Source organism: Vigna unguiculata, chromosome 4 (genome assembly GCF_004118075.2).
Source record: "Vigna unguiculata cultivar IT97K-499-35 chromosome 4, ASM411807v1, whole genome shotgun sequence".
NCBI classification, from domain to species: Eukaryota; Viridiplantae; Streptophyta; class Magnoliopsida; order Fabales; family Fabaceae; genus Vigna; species Vigna unguiculata.
This window is the reverse complement of record NC_040282.1, coordinates 32,304,641-32,328,761: the sequence shown is the minus strand read 5'-3', so window position 1 is coordinate 32,328,761 and position 24,121 is coordinate 32,304,641. Positions and strand designations below refer to the sequence as shown.

Here is a 24,121-nt window from a genome sequence, read left to right as displayed (position 1 = left end):
ACTCACTTAAGATGAATTTTGTTCTTAATTTATGTATTTTACCTTTTATTCCCCATGTGAGATCTCCAATAAGAAATGTGGGAGAAAAGTTTCAGTTATGAAGTGGAAGATCTACTTGGTTTGCATTTAGGGGATGGAGATTAGGGTTGCAAGGGGTGATTGGTAGCTTACCTACCATTTTAAGCAGTTGGACCCAAAAAATTTTTATGGCACATAACTTTTCTGCTTTATTCTTGAATGTGATACTAAGATGAGGTCATCAAAATTCATAAACTTTTTGTGTGTTGATAACTCTTTGAAAATTAGATCCAATGAAAATAAAACAAAGTGTTAGAAATTAAAGAGAGAGCAGTGTAATGATAAGCATGAACATGCATATTGTGGTTCTCTAGTGGTGGAGTTCAATTGTATTTTCACTTGAAAATGATATGAATTTGTTTGGTTTATGGTTTCTATCAGACTATAGTAATTTTTTGGATCATGTATATCACCTGTGCATATAAAATGTAGGGTTCAATCAATTTTCACAAACCTGAAAGTTTTGTGAGGATATATCCATTGTTATTGTTTCTTTTATTATGACTTACCCAATTTCTTTGAAATATTGTGTTGTAAATGTTTGTTCCTTTGCTACTAAAAATTGTATCTTCAGAAAATAACTCTTAAAAGGAATATGAATTTATAATTATCAATGAAATAAATTTTCAAAAAGTTAATCAATCTCTTTATATCACATCCACGATGAGGATTTAAAAAATCATATTATCATAAAACTAATTTGAAATAAAATTTAGTTATCACCATTTACTAGTATATTTGGAAAAATTTCTTTCTCCGCACTTTTAAAAGGGAAAAATAAAAATTTAAATATTTTTTTATGGATTAAAATTAAGTTATACGTAAACTAAATTGTAAAAACTATTTACTTTAATTATTTCAATAAAATAAATTTTAAACTACGACAAAATTGCCTTCTTTCTAATTTTTCTCTCCTAAAAATACTTAGAAAACTTTCCTTCCAAACAATCTTTAAAGTATAATTTTGAATGATTTGGAACACCGTTTAACTTACCGTATATCTACTGATATGACCATTGTTCAGGAAGACTGCTCACTTTATAAATGAAAGAAATAGATTAGACAAATTATTAAATACTATAATTTTCTTAATTTATTTGGAGAAAAATTGACATTAAATAAATAAAAAAATTGTTCTTCTCCTCTTTTCACAAATTTATAATTTTTACAAATTTGTTGTTAAGAAAAAGAGTAAATTCTTCCTTTTTAATTAATATAAAAAAATCAGACAATTAACTCATTTCCTTTCCCATTCTTTATTCGGTTAAACAAGAGCCAAAAAGAAAATATAGCACTTCCTATATACGTTTTCTCTCTTCTTATTTCTCTTTAGCTATTTAGCATCAAATCCAACAGACATATCAAAGAGGCATTTCTATGCATCACCAACCTTAACAGCAAAGACATTCATCACCAAAACACGACAGGAGATTATGAGAACAACAAATGCATGTGACATTAGTCGTAGTGAATTTACAATAGATGACAAAGGTGATTCTGGAGTATGAAGATTAGCAGTGAACTGAAAGTGAAGGATGCTAAAATTCTAATGTCAATCAAATAAAGAAAGGTGCAACTGTTTTGGATCACACTACTATCATTGCCTACCATTCTGATTTTGATTTGGTTAAAGATAATAGGGTAGTTCAGTTCTATAGGTAGTATCCTTTATTTGCAGTCAATCCCAAACTAATCATGTACATTTTTGGTAGTAATCAAAATTATAGTTCAGAAGCTTTCTGATAACGCAAATCGTATACAATCGTAGGCCAAAATGATTACACAAGGGGTATATGAAATTTGGCGAAAATCTAAGTTCTCAACTGGGGGTATCCTGACTCTTGCCTTGTTGAACTTCCTCTAGACATTCCTTGGCACGTTGTACTTTGGACTGGAGATAGAAACTCCCACTCTTGGCATTACTCTCAAACAAACTATCGTATCTCTGCATGGCAACAAATCAATAAATGATTAAAACAATAACAGTTTAGCCCTCTGAAATGAGGGATTCTTCAGCATAAAAAAAAAATTGGGAAATCAAGAACATTAATCGTAAAATCAAATGCATTTTAGAATCACGATATATATGGTTAATGGAACTTTTTTCTTCTGGTAAATTGCCAGGTGCTGGTTTTCGCCTCACTTTTAAATCCCTTTTTGTCATTGCGTTTTCTAAAAATCTAAACTTGCATTGCATAGCTTGCTTAAGTTGCTGTGCAAGTTACTTGGTAATCTTTGTAACCAGCATCCTAGTAAAAAATGTGTAGTATACTATACAAGACAAAAATGTAGAGGGTTTACATTGAGCAAAAATGAAAAAAACTGGCAATTTTTGAAAGATGAAAAACATCAGTAAAATACATTATATAGCTTGTATTATATGGCATGCTTCCTAGAGACTAAAATTTAAACAAAAAAAAAAATGTTCATGTCTAGTGTACTGAAGAATATAAGCAAATTCTAACTAAGTTAACTCTATTTAACGCCATTATTAAACATTACACTTTTCAAAGCTGATCACCATCTCCAAAAAACATGATTAAGGGAAGCATGGCAAATGTAATTCCTTTCTAAATGAAGCTAGGTTTTTCACTTGTATGAGTTCGAAGGTAGTTTTTGTTATTGAATTCCAACTGAAGCCTATTATTACTCAATATGCTGTCCTCCAAAATGCATTCCTCACATTAGAAAGTTATAAATTTGAACACAAATTAGTAATATACCCACAACATAAATGATATACTAACCTTGATAACCTCCTCCCAGGGAGTTTCCGCAGAGACACCAAGAATCTGTCGAGCCTCTTGCTCTGTCATTCCCTTGCTAGCTCTGCGAATAGTATTTTGTATTGTCTCCTGTGCAACACCATTTTTTGCGGCATCTGGAATTACATAACATAATGTTAAGAAAAATAAGAAGATCCAGAGCTGCTGCATTATGGTATATGTGTGTTTAGCGTGAGATAGACTTGGCCAAGACATTATGAAAAGAAGAATAAAGAAACTAACAAGTGTATCAGAGTAAAAACAAAAGGTATTTGACAAAGACCACAGAATTAACGATAGAATGGAAGAATTATTTTGTTACACTTTTCCATCAAGTATCAGAGTTACATCATCTGAAACTTTAACGAGAGAAAATAGCCTAGCTTGTTATCCTCATTAATCTAAAGAACAAAATAATGCATGATAAGGCAAATGCCAAAACTTTTGCTAACTGAAAAAGGAACCTTGGTATGTTGCACCACGACAGAAGGGATAGATTAGCTGCTAAGCAAAACAACTAGCGTACCAAAACTCAGTTTTGATACTTGATGATTCACTACTATGCTGATCCATCAGCCTGGATTTCTATAAAGTATACCATGGTAGAAAGTCAGATCTTACAATATCTATACATTTTAAGAAAGCCTATAATGAAGGCCAACATATTATATCCACTGCAAAACCTTGCAACATGAGTGTAGCACCTATTCAATCAACAAGGATATATTTAAGTTAATGGAAACCCTTCCCAGATGTGGAGGTCTAACAAAGAAGTTTCCTGGATGAATAGGTTTGGGGCAACCAAAGAAATGCTTTAGAGACAAAAAGGAGTCCAGTAGTCCCGTTCAGAGGAAAAATGTCAATTATGAGGTCACATATTGTACTGAAATACAACTAGAACGAGATGCCTGAAATATATTGTAACTGTAGAGTGTTAAACAAAAAGAAATTGAAGAGAATGATTTACTAAACTCTAATTAGACCTGCAGTGTTGTATGGAGAATGATGGGCGGTTAATGCAAAATTGTGCAAAAGTTTACAGTCACAGAAATGAAGCATTAATGGGCAGCAAGGATAAGCAGGGGCAGAGATCACAATACAGCAAGTTATATATGTTTACGATGGTTCACTAATGTAAAAAACAATACGCACAGGTGCACACGTGACATGAGATTATAAACTACAGTGTCAAGTTCAAGCTTGACAGATAGGTCAAGGGAGATACAAAATGAATATCATGCAATAAAAATCGCTGGAATACTCATTTTTGCTGCCAAATTGCTTTTGAAATTGATTGAATCGCAATTCTTCTTTGAATTGTGATCTGAAGCGTGGATGAAATTGTGTTTGGCTATCAATCCAAAATGGGTTGGGTCAAAACAAAATTTGAAAAGCCCTAAATCTGCTTTGAATTATTGCACGAATCTTAGCGGGAAGAAAGGCAAAATGGTCATTCACTTCCCTCCAGTCGTGCCCACTTATTATTGTGCCTTTCCCTCACTTCTAAGCACTCAATCAGAATCTTTCTTCTCCACCTACACCCGTCACCTACTTATCGTTGTCTTCTCTTCATGTCAACACTTCATAAACTATAAAAGCTGGTGGTCCTTAAATGTTCCCTTCTATTCAAACATGTGCAAATGCTGAGTGAGTTTTCTGCTGGACTCTTGCTTTATTAAAGTGGGAAAAATATAAAAGGGTAGTAGGAATAACTTCATCAAGTAGTCAATCCTGGGCAGTAAAACACCAAGGCCTACCCCATAATATCCAAATTCCTATCATAGCACCGTCATAAAGTGTAGATGAGTGAAAGGGCTCGAGAACATCAGCTCTCATGGGTAGTGTTATGATAACTACTTGGAAATTGCGGGATGTCAAAGTCTCACATCAAGTAGTTTGAGATGCTCAGTAGAGTATTCAAGAATTTGGTATTCCCCTGAATAACTAGCTTTTGAGGGAGGGTTTGCCAAGTGCTTCTCATAAAACCTCTCTCAGCTCTTGTCACAATATGCTACTAAACAAGAGGGTATCGCTTACCATAGGTATGTAAATTAATTGCCCACCAAAATCCCATCCTGATCCTTTGAAATCATTCAAACTGTCAACTTACCCCAAGAAGCCCGTTAAATACCCAGCCACCCTTGGGCAAATGCTAAAGACAACAAAAAAATAGCACCTACAAATCTTCAGAAAACAAACTTAGCTGCTAAATACTTAAGCATAGAAATATAATATCCACTAAGTGATGAATCATTTCGGTGTTGGAAACTAAGTTAACATCTGCACGTATATATAAAAAAACAAATAAACCCTAATAAATACACCAAACACCTAGAAATCAGAGCATTGCATAGTAAATTAGTATGCAATTATACTCATCCCACGATTCGCATATCAATGGACAAATTTGAGAGGCTTACTATTGAGTGCTTGACGATATGCCTGAACAACTGCTCTTGCCAAGATTCCTCCACCCACAACAATCAAGTTCGCAAGAATCTTAGCAGCCTGCACAAACAGCTCGATTAAAATTTTGAAAGATAAAAGCAGTACTTAAAATTATCATCCAAAGATAAAGGCGTGAGTTAGCCCTAATCTATGTCTTGAAACTACGACACCCCGAACAAACTAAACTACACAAACAACACAGAAATCACAACCCAGTTACATGCATAGCAATCAATGAAAACAAAACAATCAAGGTTGGCTACAAAAACAAAAAATAAAAATTAAAAACACCATTTGATCATACGGCCATACCTGCAAATAAAACCCATCTAAAAATTCTACCTCTAAATCTAATGAGACAACGGGAAAAAGAAAAAAAGAAAAAGAAAATCAAAGAGGAATCGATAGAAGAAACAATAAACCCCTTCTGATACACAAGCTTGGATTCTCGATTCCCTTATGCACAGAAGCTAATCAGCTTAATACAGAGAGTTGATAGAGAAAACAATAGAAAAAGAGGAACGTACCATAGCTAGAGAATCAACAAAACGAAACCCTTCTGATAAGCAAGCTGGGGATTTTTTTTCTTTGTAGATCAGAAAATATAAGCTTGCGGGTCCCAAAATTGAGTTAATTTTTTGGTTTAAACACGAAACAAAGATTAATCTTCTGCTACAAGAAAGAATGCGTAGGGAAGAGGATGAAAAGAATATGGCAGTGGCGGAGGCTAGGGTTCCAATTTGGGAACTCTGAAGCTATTCTCTGCCACGAACAGAATACATGTTTAGAAAATTCTGGAACCTCTACAATGACTAAACTAGACATCACTGCATTAATCATTTTATAATAAAAATAATAATACCATTTACTTATATGTTTTTAATTACTTTTTTTGACATTAAAATAATAATAAACAATAGTAATTTTAACTTAATTTGTAATAATAATAATTTGAGGTTATTTGGATCACAAATTTAAAGTAAATTGCATTGATATGATACAATAAATTTATTTCTATACATTTAGAAAATAATTTAGTATAAACATAATGCTTTGAAAATATAAATTAAAGTTAAATTTTCTTTAACTTAAAGTAAAAAAAATTATGTTTCAAACTAAAAGTACAATAAAATAAATAATCAAAATTTAAATTATTTACTTTCATTTTATTTATTGTTTTTTCATTATTTTTTATAATATAAAATATATATCAAGAAAATGTTTATTTAATTTTATTAATTATTTTAATATTTTAACTTTAAATACTCATTTTATTATAATATAATATAATAAAATATATTAAAAATTTACTATTATTTTAACATTTAAGTCCGCATTTATTTAAGTCTGTATTATGTATAAATTCTTTTTTGAGAAGAAAATGTTTTTGGATCAATAATTCTGTAACTTTATTTTAGCAAAAAATCACTAAAGTTATTTGGGTTTATATTCTATTACATTTTATTTTATTTTATATATATATAATATGAAAGAAAATATATGAATAAAATAAAATAACAAATTTATTCTATATCTTTTATATTTAGTATATATCTTGTATCTCTTATATTTTTACGATCCTTATAAATTTTCAACCACTTTAGTATTTTATATTGTAATTATATGACACTTAATATTATATTATAATATGACTCTTAAAGTTTCATAAATACACATTTCAATGCATTAAATTCTCAAAGATTAAAATGCAAAGTTAAACCGAATTTACTGTATGAATAGATTATATCAAATGTATAATAATTATGATTTATTTCTTCTAAATCTTTGTACGAGTGAGAACAATGAAACTGTAATGAAATATTTTCTATCAATACATTAGAGTTCCAATTTTTTCTTATATTTAATTCCTCAATATCAGTAAACCTGATTGCAATATAATTTACCTTAATTATACTAATAAATTATTTAATTGTCTTGACAATCTTTGTTTTCTTATTTAAATTTATTTATATTTCTAAACTCTTCTTGAAAGTACGAGACTCTAATAAGTTGCAATTTAAACCATATAAAATTTACTAAAGATTTTCGAAAATATACCTTGTCAGATGCGTTAAGTATTTCATCGGTCTCCATTCATTTAGTAATTTCTTAAATAAATTATATAACTTTATACTTAAGTAATTTAACATAATGTTATTATGTAACAAATAAATGTTGTTTTTTTATGAAATAACTGCATAATGTGTCAACTTAAAATATATAGTTTTTCAACTTTTATGCTTACAAAATTATTGTTTCAATTTTATTTTTGAAGTTATATATATATATATATATATATATATATATATATATATTAATTAGTCAAACCAATTTAAAAAACAAAAAGAAATTTTCATCAAGTAAACGGGAATTAAATGAAAAATGAAAATATTTTTAACATGTGACTTCAATGTCCCTTAGTATCACCCAACTACATGAAATCATACAAAAAACAAATTTATGTAATTTTTTATGTCTTATCTTTACGGGTGGCAAAACCGAATAACTCAGTTCGTTTTAGCTCAATTCAATTTTGGCCTACCAAAAATGGGTCAGGTTAAGCTGTCCGTAAAGTAAAAATGAGTTGAAACTTACAACATGACCCGTTAGTTTTAATTTTTTTGTGGAGGTCCAATTTTAAATTTTTCCTTTTTGGTGTATATGCAAGCCCATTTTCAGCACTTGTATATGCAATGCAATACCTATATCATACAAAAATTCTACATATTATGTTGTAAACCATCATCTAATGCATTAATCATTCAAAAATTAACTTGTCAACCATTTGATCAGCAGAGAATTTGCATGATGAACTTGGAGCATAATACAAGAAGAGAACAAATTCACATGACAATGCCATTGCAGAAACATGTGTAGCCACTAACCACTATACTACCATCTCATTGCCTTCACTTCTTACACATTATTCTATTCCAAAAACAATTATTTCAATCATCATCTAGTGGCAAGAGTTTTAACATAACACATTACATGTAGTAGATTTAAAATTGATTCCATCTAATAACAAGAGTTTTGACAATGTCAACCATCATCTAATGCACTTTCAAAAAAAAAAAAAAACTTAGTTGGACATTGTCAAAGTAATCATAATTAAGCTAAGTAAGTAGAAATCAGAAATTCACAATGGACAATGGTCACAAAATGACAATCAGATAAAAGTGACAAAGTACAAATTAATAAATAACAAAGTAAATGGAATAACTTCAAATTAATACATAACAAAGCATTTCTTCATTCAATCTTCATCATTTTCCTTTTTAGAGTTATTAGATGCACCCTTAGAACAACTCTCTCAACTCTCCTCCAGTCCTCCATCTTCATCAACATCATCATCTTAATATCACATGGAATGGAATTGAAAAAAAGAAGTTAGAATATAAAAAATATTTATTAAAATAAAATAAAATAAAAAACTAATAAAATTAAAATTATAGAAGTTATCATATCCACGACACCCATGCTTATAGTTGGAAGCACAAATTATTGCTTCAACATTTTTTAGTAATAGACGATTTCTATACTTATTCAAAATCCTTTAACCAACGCTAAAAGCAGATTTAGATGTAACCATAATAATTGGGATACTTAGCAAGTCTCTAATCATGACTTACAAATATGAAAAATGTTGATTATTACTCTTCCACTATTTAAGAGTGTTGGTCTCTTGGCAAGCGTATCAAAAGTCAATTGTAGTATAATGATTTAAAGTAGGAGTGTCGAACCCACGAGGAACGGATTCAGTTGAAATAAATAATTATCTCGATTAGCATATATATACAGAAAATGTAATTTGATACATCATTGGTAGTTAAACTAAATTGCATAAACAAAATACAGTAAAAGCAGAAAATTTAGATAAAAGATCGGTAAGAAAAACTGGGATTGAATTTCATTTATCTCCCTTGTCTGTAATCTGGATGAATATAATATATAACATCTGAAAATACCAATATTGATGCACACTCAAAAATCATTTATACCGATCCCTCGCGTATAAAATTCATAAGATTAGTTCCCTAAATATTGATTCCTCACATATTCAACAAACTATCCAGCATTACGGTCGAGTATTAAAAGCAATTGATATATTGAAATCCATTCCTAGCATCACAGTATATGAAGTATCATTGTTCAAATCAGATTTTTAGAAATACTTTCCAGTTAGATCTAAAAATCAAAATCAAAACATCTATTGATCAGATAGAATCAAGCATTAAGAATAGAACAATAATACCAATATTGAGTAAAACAGAAATGCTATATATAAATATCACCAGATTACATCCAAGTTCGAGTAGATTACATTCAATCCCAAGAAGGAAAATTAGCCACTCATGACAACCAACAAAACCTATGAACTAAAGAAGAAGAAGAAGAAACCAATGATTTGTGCTCTGCTCGTGGTTACAGCTCCAGCAGTTTTGTAGTTTCTCTCCAACAATCTCCAGCTGATTCACTTTCTGATTCACGAATTATTTATACTCCACGAAGGTCTCGCTCAAGCTACCTGAGTCTCGCTTGAGCGAGACAGAATTCTTCATGCTAAAGAAAGCCTCTTGCTTGGACGAGAAGTGTTGAAGCAAAGATCTCGCCTAGGTGAGCAAGAGTACTTCGAGCTAAAGAAAATGTCTCGCTTAGGCGAGATTGGCAGCATTAGATCTCGCTTGGGCGAGAATGGCGGCAAGAGATGGTCTCCACTGCACGAGCGCTCGCTTAAGCGAGGTCCTTCGTCGCTTAGGCGAGAATGGCGGCGATGGCTTTAGCTTAAGCGAGCTGAGCTTGTTTTGGTTTGAGCGACCTTTACAACATTTCTTCCCTATTTTCTCTGTTTCTTGCTTTCTCCTTTGCCCTTCTTGAGTTCTCTTTAATCTTTCCTGAAAAACACACAAAATAGGATCAAATGATTTCTTTAAATAAAAACTTGGAAGCATGTGATTGAAACTCATTTGTCTTAGTTTTAGGGAGAATCAATATGAAATGAACACAAATTAAAAGCATAAGTGCCAGACTTTTCTATGAATCTTTACTGAATTTTGGCACTTATCAACTCCCCCCAACCTAGCATCTTGCTTGTCCTCAAGCAAAGTAACAAGATGTACCAGCCATTCAAAACTAAAACTCTGAAATTGGTTATTGAGAAATCATTTCACAGTTCCTTACCAGCCAACTTTTGCATTCCAAACCACATATTCAAAATCAGAAGCAAATGGTGAATCCAATTATCAAATAATAGTAGGATAAGAGTGCAGCCAATTTTTCAGGAAAACTAATTGTAAGAACAAGTGATTCTAACCAAGGAAATTCTCTCTTAAATCTCACAGGCACGTGTCTTTCTCATTTTCCACTAAATTTGAACAAATTAAAATTGCTAGTCATTTTCAATCCAACCACAAACACACAATCAACATGGATCTTAAGGTCTTTTCAAGGTTGTAATGAGGCTAGGCTTTCAAGAATAGTGGTTTTTTAAGATCACAAAAGCACAACTTAGAAAAGAGAGCATAGCTACAATTCAAACCCAATTTCAATTCTACTCTCCATTCCTCACAATTCAGACCTCAATACACCAAGTTTCTTTATCATTCATAATTCACTCTCATCTCTTTTTGTTCTTTTCTTTTCTTTCCTCTTTTTTTTTGAGTAAATATATACATTCCTACACAATACTAAAGAGTGAATTATGATACTCAACCCTTTTCTTCCTTGAGTGCAATTCTACCAACCAATTACCCTTACAGTTGAATAAAATGCACCTATGCTCTCTATCCTTAAGTGTGCAAAGGGAAAGGATAATAATTCAAGTTAAGGTTAAGGTGCATAATTCAAACAATTAGGCTCAAATGGGCTATCAACAAAGGATGATTATTTACAGGTTGGCTATTTAGCACCGAGTTATAAATTTAACAAAATTGCCTTAATCCTTTCCATGCTTCAAATGTGATGTTATCAAATGAAAACTCAAGCAATATCAACTTGTCAACAAACAGTGGAAACACTCAAGCTATTTTAAGGATTCACACACTCATTGGGTTTTCTGGTTTATTTCCTTGGTATCTCACTTGTTGTTACAACTGATTATCTTGAATAATTATCCAGCACTAATATCCTAATCATGTTTAATTATGAATTCAACCAAAATTTTCCTTTTTCACCTCTGTGTTCAGTTCACTCAGTTGTTCTAAACTCAGGATACTTACTGAAATCAGATTTCTCTTTAACCAATTCCCTCAAGAAAGATTTTCAAAATGATTCCCAAAAAATATTAGTTGTCTCTAAGTATTATGCACAAAATACTAAGCCAAAAAGTAAAGTTAAATAATTAATTAACTAGATAATATAGCATTCTAGCCAAAACAACTGAAGCAAAATAGTAATAATTACATAAATACTACAAAATACTAAAAGAAAAAGAACAATGAAACCGTATTTATAGAGTTGTGAAGGGTGGAATGGTGTTGTGAATCAATCTCCTCCTCAATGTCTACTCCATCTGTGTCAACAACAAAGTCATCTCTATCCGTAGCTCCTGATGGTCCCTCACCTGCAGCAGGTCCACTTCCCCCCGGGAAAATAGGACTGTCCCCAGGCCACTGTAGATAAGTCAAGAAATCTGGTGGAGTCATGACTGGGTATGGTCCGCAGATATTTTGATAGAGGTACTCCTGAAGGTGGAGTTGTCCTCTATGGATGGAAACACTTTGCTGGTGGGTGTACTCCATCTATAACCTCAGATATCTCATCTACTCAAGCAATTCATTATTCATGTTGAGCTGAGGTTGTTGTGTGGGCCCTGTTTATTGTTCTTCCATTGTTGGTTGCTCTTCAGCTTGTTGGTCCAGTTGAGGCTCTTCTGGCTGCTTCAAGTTCTCTAGGTGGGTACAAAAATGTTCAATGAATTTCTTGGTAATTGAAGGTCGGATCTTTTCAGTTAGCTCCACCTCCACCCCTTGATCTTGGCAAATAGCTGTGATTAAAGCCGGCAAAACCAAAGCACCTTTTGCCTTTTCATTCCTTATGTTGACTTCGTATCTCACAAATTTGTGGATTTCTTCAGATATAATGGTGGCCACGTCAACAATGAGATCTTCCCTCATTATGCAATAAAGGAGATGACATCTAGGCACATTCAAGTCTGGCTCGTGGCCAATGGGCACTATGTTTGCAAGTAAGAATGTGGTCCAGACTTGGCCTAAGGTTTTCATATCCCCTCTTAGAATTTTGAGAGGATTTCCAGTGGGTCCGACTTGATAAGATCGGTTGGCAGCGCATATAAGGAGTGCCACTTCATTTTCATAATAAGGTTCATGACTCCTCCTTTTTCTTGTGAAATCACAACGTTGCCCTGGTTCTAGTGGTAGTGGATTACCAAGGAATTCACTGATGGCTGCTCGATCATAATTGACCCACCCCCTAACTTTAGACCTCTTTTCTCTAGGATTGTCCTCAAAATATGCATTGGCGTAGAATTCTCTGACAATCTCTGGATCAAATTTGGGAAGCGGGTCAGCCAACTTCATCCAGTTCCTCCTGATAAGGCCATTCAAGAATGGATCATATTCGTCCAGGAGTAGTACCACCTTTCTTTCTTTGATAAAGACCTAGTGCTTTATCTTCTCATACCTTTCTTCTCTTTGGGGGTCTCTAAACAAATTTCTATTTGGCCTTTCAGGAGAGGGGCCACTTGCACGTCTTATCCTCTTCCCTTTGTTGGGTTCAGTAGTGGGAAGTCGAGATGTTGTCTTTGTTCTAGCCATTAACCTACAAGGATGAAAATTAACCCACCAAAAGCATGCCAAGTCAGCTTTTATAAACTTAAATGACCAACCAAGAACAAATTAAGTCAAACATTTTGTCAAACAACTTGGATGCACTCTTAAAATATGAAATTTTTGAATCAATTCGTGCATAAACAACCCACATTACTCTGTTACAACACCAATTCATATTAAAACTCACAATATAAACACAAAATGCAATAAACAGAACATGGGCACTATCCTAGGGTTTGGAGTGTACAAACCGTGACTATGCTTGGTGAAAATGAAGAGAACGAGGAAGAAGAACTTACCTTGAAGTGAAATTAGCAAAGAGAGGAAGAGATTTGTGAGCTAAAATGCAGAGAAAAGAGTGAGTGAAGGCACGCTCAAAACTGAGGAAGGGAGAATGTGAGCGAGACGTCGACGAGGGTTTGGGGGAAAGAAAAGTGAGTGATTTTTGTCCCTGTTACTCACTTAAGCTCGATTTCTCGCTCAAGTGATCGATTCTCGCTTAAGCGAGATTAGCGTGGCAAAAGCATTAAAAAGTCTCGTGCAGGCGAGATCGTGTCGCCCAAAACACCCTTGGTACAGGGCATTCTCGCCCAAGCGAGCCACTACTCGCTTAAGCGAGTATATCAGCAAAAAGGGATGACTCAGGTTCTACATATCTCGCCCAAGCGAGACATGTTTAGCTTGGGCGAGATTTTCGTGCAGTTTTGGAACTCACTAATTTTGCCACTTTTCAATTTTTTGTTCAACTTTCACTCACTCAATTCATGATCCTTTCAGTTCAAATAACTCAGAAACACATACCAAACCATACTTCAATCAATTCTCTACCATTCTGAAAGGTTTCATATGAACAAACTCAAAATCAAGCTTTTAAACTCAAATTTCACAATTTTCCCAAACAAAGGCAATTTTTTAGCATTTAATGAACTCAATTCTGGCACCAAATCATCTCCATGCTTAAAACACCAGTTTTGTTTGAAAACACCAAAAGTGCATGGTTTGCCTTATTGAAATGATTGGATGCTAAAAACTCACCTTTTTACACACAAACATAGAACCATAAACACAAACACATAATTACATACACAAACACATTTAATCACACAAGATGAAATTGAAGTGCAAGAACATAATTAAAACACTGGATCGCCTCCCAAGAAGCGTTTGTTTAACGTCACGAGCCTGACGCTTGTTTCATTAAGGTTCATCCAGTTGAATGATTGTGGCGAGCCTATCAATCTCACCACCAAGATAAGGCTTCAACCTTTGCCCATTTACAACCCAGCTTCTTTGTGATTCAGGATCCTCTAGCTCAATGGCTCCATAGGGTTTCACATCTTTGACAAGAAATGGTCCTGACCACTTTGATTTTAGCTTTCTAGGGAATAATCTCAACCTGGAATTGAACAATAACACTGATTGGCCAGGATAAAATTCTCTTTTGAGATTTTTCTTGTTATGATAAACTTTCATCTTTCCCTTGTAGTGCTTAGAGGACTCATAAGCGCCGAGTCTCATTTCCTCCAATTCTTGCAGTTGCAATTTTCTCTTTTCTCCTGCTGCCTTATCATCATGAACACCAGCTAAAGCTTTTTTTAAAGGGTTTGCTTTTGTCACTTGCTTCCTAGCTGATAAAAAAGTTTCATCTATCACATCCACTTTGAAACATTGTTGTTTGTCTTTAGTGTGTTGCATTGCCTCGAATACATTAAAGTTGACTTCATCATCCTGTACTCTGACCTTCAGTTTGCCATCATCAACATCAATAATGACCTTGGTTGTTTTCATGAAAGTTCTTCTCAGTATTAGAGGGACTTCAATGTCTTCCTCAATATCCATCACAACAAAATCGGCTGGGAATATGAATTTGTCAACTTTAACTAAGACATCCTCTGCCATTCCATATGTATACTCAAAGATCTGTCAGTTAATTGTAATGTCATCCTTGTAAGCTTTACTTCCAGATCTCCTATTCTTCGTAGCATAGACAGAGGCATCAAATTTATACTTGCACCCAAGTCGAGCAATGTTTTATCTACTGGCAATGTTCCAATTGTGACTGGGATAGTGAAGCTTCTAGGGTCCTTTGACTTTTGAGGTAAAGATTTTTGAATGATGGCACTACACCCCGCTTCAAGCTCCACTATTTCTTCAGAAAATTTTCTTTTCTTTGTTAGAAGCTATTTCATGAATTTTGCATAACTTGGCATATGCTCCATAGCATCCAAAAAAGGAATATTAATCTGCAGTCGCTTAAAAATGTCCATGAATCTTGCAAACTGCCTTTCATTGTCTTTTTTGGAAGGAGTTTGAGGGTATGGTAGCTCTTCAACTAAGGTACCTGTTTCTCACCCTTCTCACTCTTTTTCTCCTTCTTTTTATTTTTTTCTTCTCTTTTATTTACAATCTCTCTTTTATTTTGTTCTTCCTTTCCCTCACACTCATTTTCTTCTTTCTCTATCTCGTTTTTCTCCAACACCTCCTCCTCACAACCAGGTTGTCTTCAATCCCTTTTCCCACAATTTTACCACTCCTGGTAGTAATTGAATTACAATGCTCCTTCGGATTAGTCTGAGTGTTGGCTAAAAATTGACCTGCTTGCTGATATGATAATTGTTTAGCCAACTGTCCAACCTGTATTTCAAGATTTCTGATTGAAGCTTCTATATTTTTCTGATTGGTCAAAGAAGCTTGCATAAACTTTTCTAGAGTATCCTCCAGTTTAGTTGTTCTATCATGCACCGAAGGATAATGTTGTTGCTGCTGTTGATAAGGAGGTTGTCGATTTGAAGGACCAACATCTTGCTTCCATCCAAAATTCTGATTTGGATTGTTTCTCCACCCCTGTGAAAAGTTGTTATTGTTGGAGAAATTTCCTGGTCTTCCTTGGTTACTCACATATTGAACTTCTCCTTGTGAGCTACTCTAATATGAACAATGACCATTTGGATGATCACCTTCACAAAAGTCACATCTTATGGGTTGTTGATTGGGAGAAGATTGCACAACTTGCAACTGCTCTGGTAATTTAGACATCTGCTTCGTTAGTGCTTCAATCTGTTGAGTCAGAATTTTATTCTGAGCTAAGATTGCATCTGTAGTACTAAGATCAAGCACTCCTTTCCTCTAAACAGTTTGTCTATTATGCTGAGCTTGATGATCTGTGGATGCTAATCCCTCAATGATTTTTGTTGCTTGCTCTGCATCTACACTCATCATTGTTCCACCTACTCCTACATCTAATATCATCTTAGTGTCAGGCCTTAGACCATTACAGAATATGTTCAGCTGAGCAATATCTTCAAATCCGTGATTTGGGCATTTCCTCAATAAGGAATTGAATCGCTCCCAAGCTTCGTAGAATGGCCCATCTGGTCCTTGCCTAAACGTCGAAATATCAGCTTTGGCTTTGATGTAGCGAGATGGTGGAAAGACTCTGTTCAAGAATTTCTGCTCAACATCCTTCCAACTGTTCAAACTCTGGTTTGGATGTGACTTAAGCCATTCCTTTGCTTTACCTGCCAAAGAAAAAGGAAACAAACGCATGTATACATGCTCAAGATCTCCTTCTTGAAAGCCCATGGTTCCTATCAATTCATAGAATGTAGAGAGATGAGTATATGGATCTTCATTATCCATTCCAGTGAATTGATGAGAACTGATTAAATTGAGGAAAGTTGGCTTCATCTCCAAAGTTTTGGTGGTGGGTGGTATTGCTATGCTAGAAAAATATCTTGGCCCTTGTTGCATAGCATAGTCTCCAAGTGTCTTTCTGGTTGGAGCTGGTCTTTGATTCTCCATGTTTTCTGATTGATGTGTGATGGAAGTACTGGAAGATTCTTCCCTTGTCTTTCCTTGCTTCTTTTTGTTTTTGCCTCTATTTCTTCTCGCTGTCTTTTCTATCTCCGGGTCAAATGCTAATCAATCTTCAGGAACCTGACCTCTTAAGAGCATAAATCAAAACAACTCAAGCAAGGATTAGTACAAAGGAGAAAATTGAATAAACTATCTAATTAAGAGAAATATACACAAAGCTGGATGAGATAATTAAAAATTTCAAAAGAACACCGTTCCCCGGTAACAGCACCAAAAATACTTGTTGGTATCTTGGAAAGCGTACCAAAAGTCAAATGTAGTATAATGATTTAAAGTAGGAATGTTGAACCCATGAGGAACGGAGTTAGTTGAAATAAATAATTATCTCGATTAGCATATATATACAGAAATTTTAATTCGATAGATCATTGGTAGTTAAACTAAATTGCAGAAATAGAATACAATAAAAGTAGAAAATTTAGATAAAAAACTGGGATTGAATTTCATCTATCTCCCTTGTCTGTAATCTGGATGAATATAATATATAACATCTGAAAATACCAATATTGATGCACACTCAAAAATCATTTATACCGATCCCTCGCGTATAAAATTCATAAGATTAGTTCCCTAAATATTGATTCCTCACATATTCAACAAACTATCCAGCATTACGGTTGAGTATTAAAAGCAATTGATATATTGAAATCCATTCCTAGCATCACAGTATATGAAGTATCATTGTTCAAATCAGATTTTCAGAAATACTTTCCAGTTAGATCTAAAAATCAAAATCAAAACATCTATTGATCAGATAGAATCAAGCATTAAGAATAGAACAATAATACCAATATTGAGTAAAACAGAAATGCTATATATAAATATCACCAGATTACATCCAAGTTCGAGTAGATTACATTCAATCCCAAGAAGGAAAATTAGCCACTCATGACAGCCAACAAAGAAGAAACCAATGATCTATGCTCTGCTCGTGGTTGCAACTCCAGCAGTTCTGTAGTTTCTCTCCAAAAATCTCAAGATTCACTTTCTGATTCACGGATTATTTATACTCCACGAAGGTCTCGCTCAAGCTACCTGAGTCTCGCTTGAGCGAGACATAAATCTTCATGCTAAAGAAAGCCTCTCGCTTGGGCGAGAAGTGTTGAAGCAAATATCTCGCTTTTGTGAGCAAGAGTACTTTGAGCTGAAGAAAGGGTCTCGCTTAGGCGAGATTGGCAGCATCAAATCTCACTTGGGCAAGAATAGCGGCAAGAGATGGTGGCAAGAGATGGTCTCCTTTGCTCTTCTTGAGTTCTCTTTAATCTTTCCTGAAAAACACACAAAATAGGATCAAATAATTTCTTTAAATCAAAACTTGGAAGCATGTGATTGAAACTCATTTGTCTTAGATTTAGGGAGAATCAATATGAAATGAACACAAATTAAAAGCATAAGTGCCAGACTTTTCTATGAATCTTTACTGAATTTGGGCACTTATCAAAGAGCATCCATATGTTCAATAATATCAACATCCAATGTTGACTAATCCAAGTATATGTTAACATCAATATGTTCCTTCCCATTTTAGCAACATTCTAAAGCTTGTGTTATTTTATTTCCCAACATAAAAAACAAAATCAATGTAATATGTATAATAATAATAATTAAATGACAAGAAAGTAATATGATTTACACCAAGAGCGTATAGAAACGAAGCCCCTTCTGTTCTACTCTGAACATTGCAACCTAGAACCCTTGTAGTTTCTTCTCCTGTCGAACCACACAACAAAAAGCAAAATCAAAAGAATTGGTGGTTGTTGTCCAATTCGTAAATCAGGTGTGCCATTTTTGAACCCTTCACTACTAAAAATTCTCATATTACATGAGAATTTTCTTGCAAATTTGTTAAGAAAATTTGCAAGAAAATACTTTTTCCTGCTATTTTTTCTAAGAATTTTAATTGGCAGGTAATTCTTCGTGGGTAATTATTTCCTACAAAATTATAAAATTCGCAAGTATTTCCTACAAAATTTTTTGTGAAAAGTGTTTTATAGAAAATATTTTGTAAAAAAATTAGCAGCAATTTCCTACAAAAAATTTTTCATAACAAAATTTATAAGTATTTCCTACAGAAAAATTTCAAAACAAAATTGGTAGGAAATAAGAGTTTTTTTAGTTGTGCTTCCTTTTTCTTCCTTCATTCCCACCCACAAATGTTGTTATTCATCTTCTTCCTCTCGTTAGAGATTGGGGCTTCTCCTTTCATCTTGTGCGTGGACGTTTTGTTGTGCTTGTTCAGCAAAGATTCAATGTTTTGATGTCGTCGTTTGAATTATAAAGGAATGCCGTTTGTGAATAAGGTTTAGTGTTTCTCCAATTTCGCTTTGGTTTTCTATGTGCACCCATTATTTATTTGTGTCATGTTGCATTGTGTAGTTGGTATTTGTGTGGATTTTAGGGTTATTAGAAGTTTGTGAATTTGTGATTTTTGTGGTTTAAACAGATGGATGACGGATTACCCAAATCAAATGTAAAACAAATGTGAGACTAAAAGGGAAAAGATTATTTCCAGCCATGTTTCTCCAGCTTGTCCACCATTCTCAGTTTTCTCCATAACCACATCATTGTACAAACTGAGTAGACGCCACCGCGTCGCCACCCACGGAGCTGATCGGCAAAGATCAAAGTAGATAACGACATATCAAAGATCAGGGAAGATCAAACCAGAACACGACAGATCAAAACAAATGGAAGCATATTACGACAGATCGAATCAGATGGAAGCTTATCGGAGCATATCGTGGTAGATCAAACTAGATGGAAGCATATCAGAGTAGATCAAAGCACGTCGAAGCAGATTGATCCACCACGCACACTCGCCGAGACACTGCAAGCTCAGTATGCAATTTGATGACCTTCTATGGCACCCCTTCAAAGGCAAAATCATTTCAGAAAAATTATTTCTCAAAGTTAGGGGAGTTGCTCAGGTTGAGATGCAAGAAAGCGTTTGTGATGTGTGGTGTTCCCACAGGACCAAATGGTTTTGAAAGTTTATTGCTTTGGTTTTCAAACGTATTGAAGATGCAAAAGGTTAAGGAGATGAACGACAACAACAAATGAGGGTTTGAGATTTTAGAATTAATGATTATGGGTTGGGTTGGGTATCCATGGATATTTGATTCAATACTCGTACCTGACAGTTTATATCCATATTTATCTGAATAATTTTATCCACCCAAACCAAACTCAAATACATCAAACCGAATCTTTAATTTCTCTTTCAGATTGCACGATTTTGGACAGGTTGAGTAATTTTGCTCACCCCTAGGTTTAGAGGCTAATAGAAAGGATGACTATACTTTCTCATTTTCTTTCCCAGAGCAACGATAAAGGCTTTCCCTACTTTCAGTGCTTAAAGAAAAACGAGAAGTTTTAGCGGATGAAACAATGTGACAATGTGTTAGAGAAATTAAAAGAATATATGGGACACCCCCAATCCTGGGCAAACCTTAGTACTAGATGTGGAAGGGGAGCAACACCCTGTCTATTTTGTAAGGAAAGTGTTGTAAGAGGCCAAAAAAAAAAGATACTCAATTGTGGAGCGATCAACCTTAGCAGTATTGGTAACCGTTAGGAGGTTGCGACACTATTTCCAAAGACATGAGAACACAATCAGGACAAACTTGTTGTCAAGTAGGTGCTAAGGGAGCTTGATATATCAAGGAGAATGGTGAAGTGATTCACTGAGCTATCTGAGTACGACATCAAGTACGAATACCATGACCGAGTTAAGGCCCAAGCTCTTTCTGACTTCTCGATCGAGCTATCAAGACAACTCACGTCCCCACCAGGACATCTCAAATGGATTTTGTCCACCGATGGTGCATTCAATTCACGGGGAAGGGGAGCAGAGGTCGTGTTGGAAGGACTGCTCATAAAACAATCGCTCCATTTTTCCTTCAAAGCTAGCAATAATTAGGCGGAATATGAAGCTCTCATAGCTGGAATGTTGTTGGCCAAGGAAATGGGGGGTCATCGAGTTACTGGCCAAAATCATTTCATCCCTAAGCATTTGACATGTGTCAAGAGAGTTCCAAGTTGAATACCCATTACTAGAAAAAAACAACTTAGCCACTGATGAAATTGGTCGCTAAATGAGTAAAATTGGTCGCAAACACCTTTAGTCACAGAATTAGCCACCGAAAATAATTAATGGCAAAAACCTAAGTCGAAAAACAGTTAGTCATCGATTTCAAAATCGGTCGCTAAATAACCACCGATTTCAAAATCGATCGCTAAACAACCACTGAAATTCTAGTAGCTAATCGATCGCTAAAATTTGGTCACCTTAACGTATTGAAGACCAATTTAGCAACTAAAAATTTGGTCATTAATTCAATCGCTAAAAGAAATAAATTTTAATTTAATAAAATACTTTTCAGTCACTAATTAAGCATAAATATGTATGTTTTCTAATTTAATTAAAATAGTCTCGGTGACTAAATCAGTGACTAAACCACTGATAAAATCAATGGCTAAATCAATATGTTTATATTCAATTTTCTACCTATTCATAAAATTTGTATATTTAATCTTACTAAATAACAATAAACTCCACTGTATAATGTTGTAAAAAGTAGTGAAATATATGATTCAATATAAAACAAATATAAAATTAGTTCTAAATACATATACAAGTTTCAAAATCAATCATACAATTAAATCTAACTAATATTTATGTAGATTATTAGCCTAAATAATCTATTACATCATCTTCCTTATTAGAAAAATCACAAGGGCTAATATAAGATTCTTCAACTAAATGTGTTGTAAAATAAGTTCTTCTCGACATTGCCTATATTTAATGTTTTGTGAAAAAAATCCTTCAAGTATTGAGATTAAAGAGAAGCCTCTGCTTGTGGCTTAGAAGAAATCAATGACTCCAAAAAGAGAAGATAAGTGTAGATAGAATTCTTGCACAAAACACAACAACAAAATTCCTGCACAAAACACAACAACAAAATATCTCAGATCATGATTCATAAACATAGAAAAGATAAACTCAATAAAACTCAAATAGAAAATGGAATAAAATGAAGCAACATGTTTTCACTCTTCAAATTTGATGAAAAATTAGTCTTATTACTTATATTTTAAAAATAATTACAAATATTTAATACAAATTATTCTAAAATTTAAAAAAAAAATATTTAAAGAATATAATGTCGATGTTTTGAAAGACTATTGAATTTTCTCCCAAACATTTAAAAATTGAAACAAGTTCCCAAATAAAATTGAAACATTTGTTTATGGCACAGATTGACAAAGCAAGGCATAATTATGACAAAATGCATACCATCAAATAAAATAAAAGTAATTGGTAATGAAGTATTTGGACCGGTTAAGAAAACTAAGTTTCTGGTTATTCTATTACTACTCTTATGACATATATCCCTTTGCTTCTGGATTGGTAATTGAGTATTTGTATCTTCTACCAAATTAATAACAGTTGATAAATGAAAATACACATCATAACAAAGTAGCGCAACTTTATGCATGCATATATAGCTATTAAAATTACGACTCAACTACTTTGTCCCACAATGTTCGGTGTTTAATGGGCTCCTTAGATCTGTGCTGAAAAACACCTCTATTATCTCACTTGTTGGGTATCAGAGTACTAGCACAAGTACTCACAACTAAAATAAAAGATGAAAATAAAGGAACAAAAATAGATAATAGGCAATGAATATAATTTATTCAAGGAAAGGAAAAATTACATACCATTCTCTCTAATCCCAAGGAGAAAACAATGACAACCCCTCTCTTGGAAATAGGAAAAACTAATACAAGGAGAACCTTAAAGGAGAAACTAACATTCTCTCTTAGAGGAGAAACTAATATTCTCTCTTAATTCTTCTCTCAAGTAAATAAAAAAGAATAGAAAAGGAGAGACTTTGGGATGATTTCCTAAGAAAACACTGGGCTCCTTTTATAATATTAAAAGTAAGCCCCAAAGTAAGTTCCCATCGATGTGGGACTTCTTTTCTCACAATCTCCCACTTGAAGATTTTGATGAAATTAATCAAATCTTCACACCATGCTTTATTATCTGCCTTCATGCTGCTTGTTCTTCTGGTATACTTCAGTAGGATCGAATCCACGTAGACTTCATTGACACATAATTTTGATCCTCCGAAACGCAATGCAACACCTGAGGTTCCTTCTAAAGACCTTTTGTCAATACTTCACTGCTCTCCACCAAACCTGCCATGAACCAACTAACCACTCCCACTGCTTGTGCAATGTCTGGTCTTGTACACATCATAGCATTCATAAGGCTATCCACCACCGATGCACTCGGTACTCGAGACTTCTCCATCCTCCTTGCTTCATTGGTAGGACTCATACATGAGGAATAACTGATAGAAAATGGGGTAAAAATTGGCTTGCAATCTTGCATATTGAAGCGCCGCAAGATTATCCATAAGTATTTCTTCTGAGAAAGCCAAACCTTCCTATCTTTTTTGTCTCGGTGAATTTGCATCCCTGAAATCCTTGTTTGTTGGTTCTAAGTCCTTCTTCTCACACTCCCTAGCCAATTATGCCTTCAATTATTGGATTTGAACTTTGTTGGGACCTACCTCCAACATGTCATCCACATACAACATCAATGGTCTAAACACCGAGGCTTATGAAGGAATCAAATCTCTAGTACGAACACTTGAACGCCCTCTTTAAACCGTACTGAGATTTGTTCAACCATGCAAACCAAGTTTCCTTGTTCTTTAACGCCTTCTGGTTGTAGCATCATTTCGTTTTTGCTTAACAATATAACCTTGTAGGTAGTGGGACCCACAGGTGGTACCCCTTCACATTGTTAGCATAGCCCAAACACTTATTTTTCCCTAGTTTCAAGCTCTACTCGTGCTTTGAATTCCTTGAATTGGTAATAACACATTTGACTTCCTCTTAACGTAGTACACCCACCTGGAGTAAACTTTGATTCTCCTAGTGATAACTCTGGTGATTCCCTTACATCAAAATAAACCAAGTCTTCTTGTGTTTTCCTTTTTTCTAGTAGTCAAACTAGCAATATGCACTCTATGAATATGTTTGTTAACTTACCACACAGTGCTCTCGTAGAGGTAAAACAACCTTCTTGAGCCCGAGTAAGAGATTACGTTCTGCATGGATTTGCAAACTTCGCTTTGACTTATACCC

General features: G+C 34.0%; 1 protein-coding gene and 1 non-coding gene across 2 annotated transcripts; one reads left to right on the top strand and one right to left on the bottom strand.

Moving 5' to 3' along the window:
* Nucleotides 1-1,512: 1,512 nt before the first annotated feature.
* LOC114181052 (mitochondrial import inner membrane translocase subunit PAM16 like 2-like) lies at nt 1,513-6,108 on the bottom strand. Its single transcript, XM_028067373.1, has 4 exons — nt 5,819-6,108; nt 5,264-5,351; nt 2,826-2,959; nt 1,513-2,023 (listed from the first exon to the last, which is right to left on the bottom strand). The coding sequence occupies exons 1-4, from the start codon at nt 5,819-5,821 to the stop codon at nt 1,898-1,900; spliced, it is 351 nt and encodes a 116-aa protein (XP_027923174.1). The 5' UTR covers nt 5,822-6,108; the 3' UTR covers nt 1,513-1,897.
* Nucleotides 6,109-16,385: 10,277 nt separating this feature from the next.
* LOC114182806 lies at nt 16,386-16,492 on the top strand. The gene has a single exon (XR_003604242.1). It is a non-coding gene; the product is annotated as a small nucleolar RNA R71 (small nucleolar RNA).
* The last annotated feature ends 7,629 nt before the right edge of the window (nt 16,493-24,121 follow it).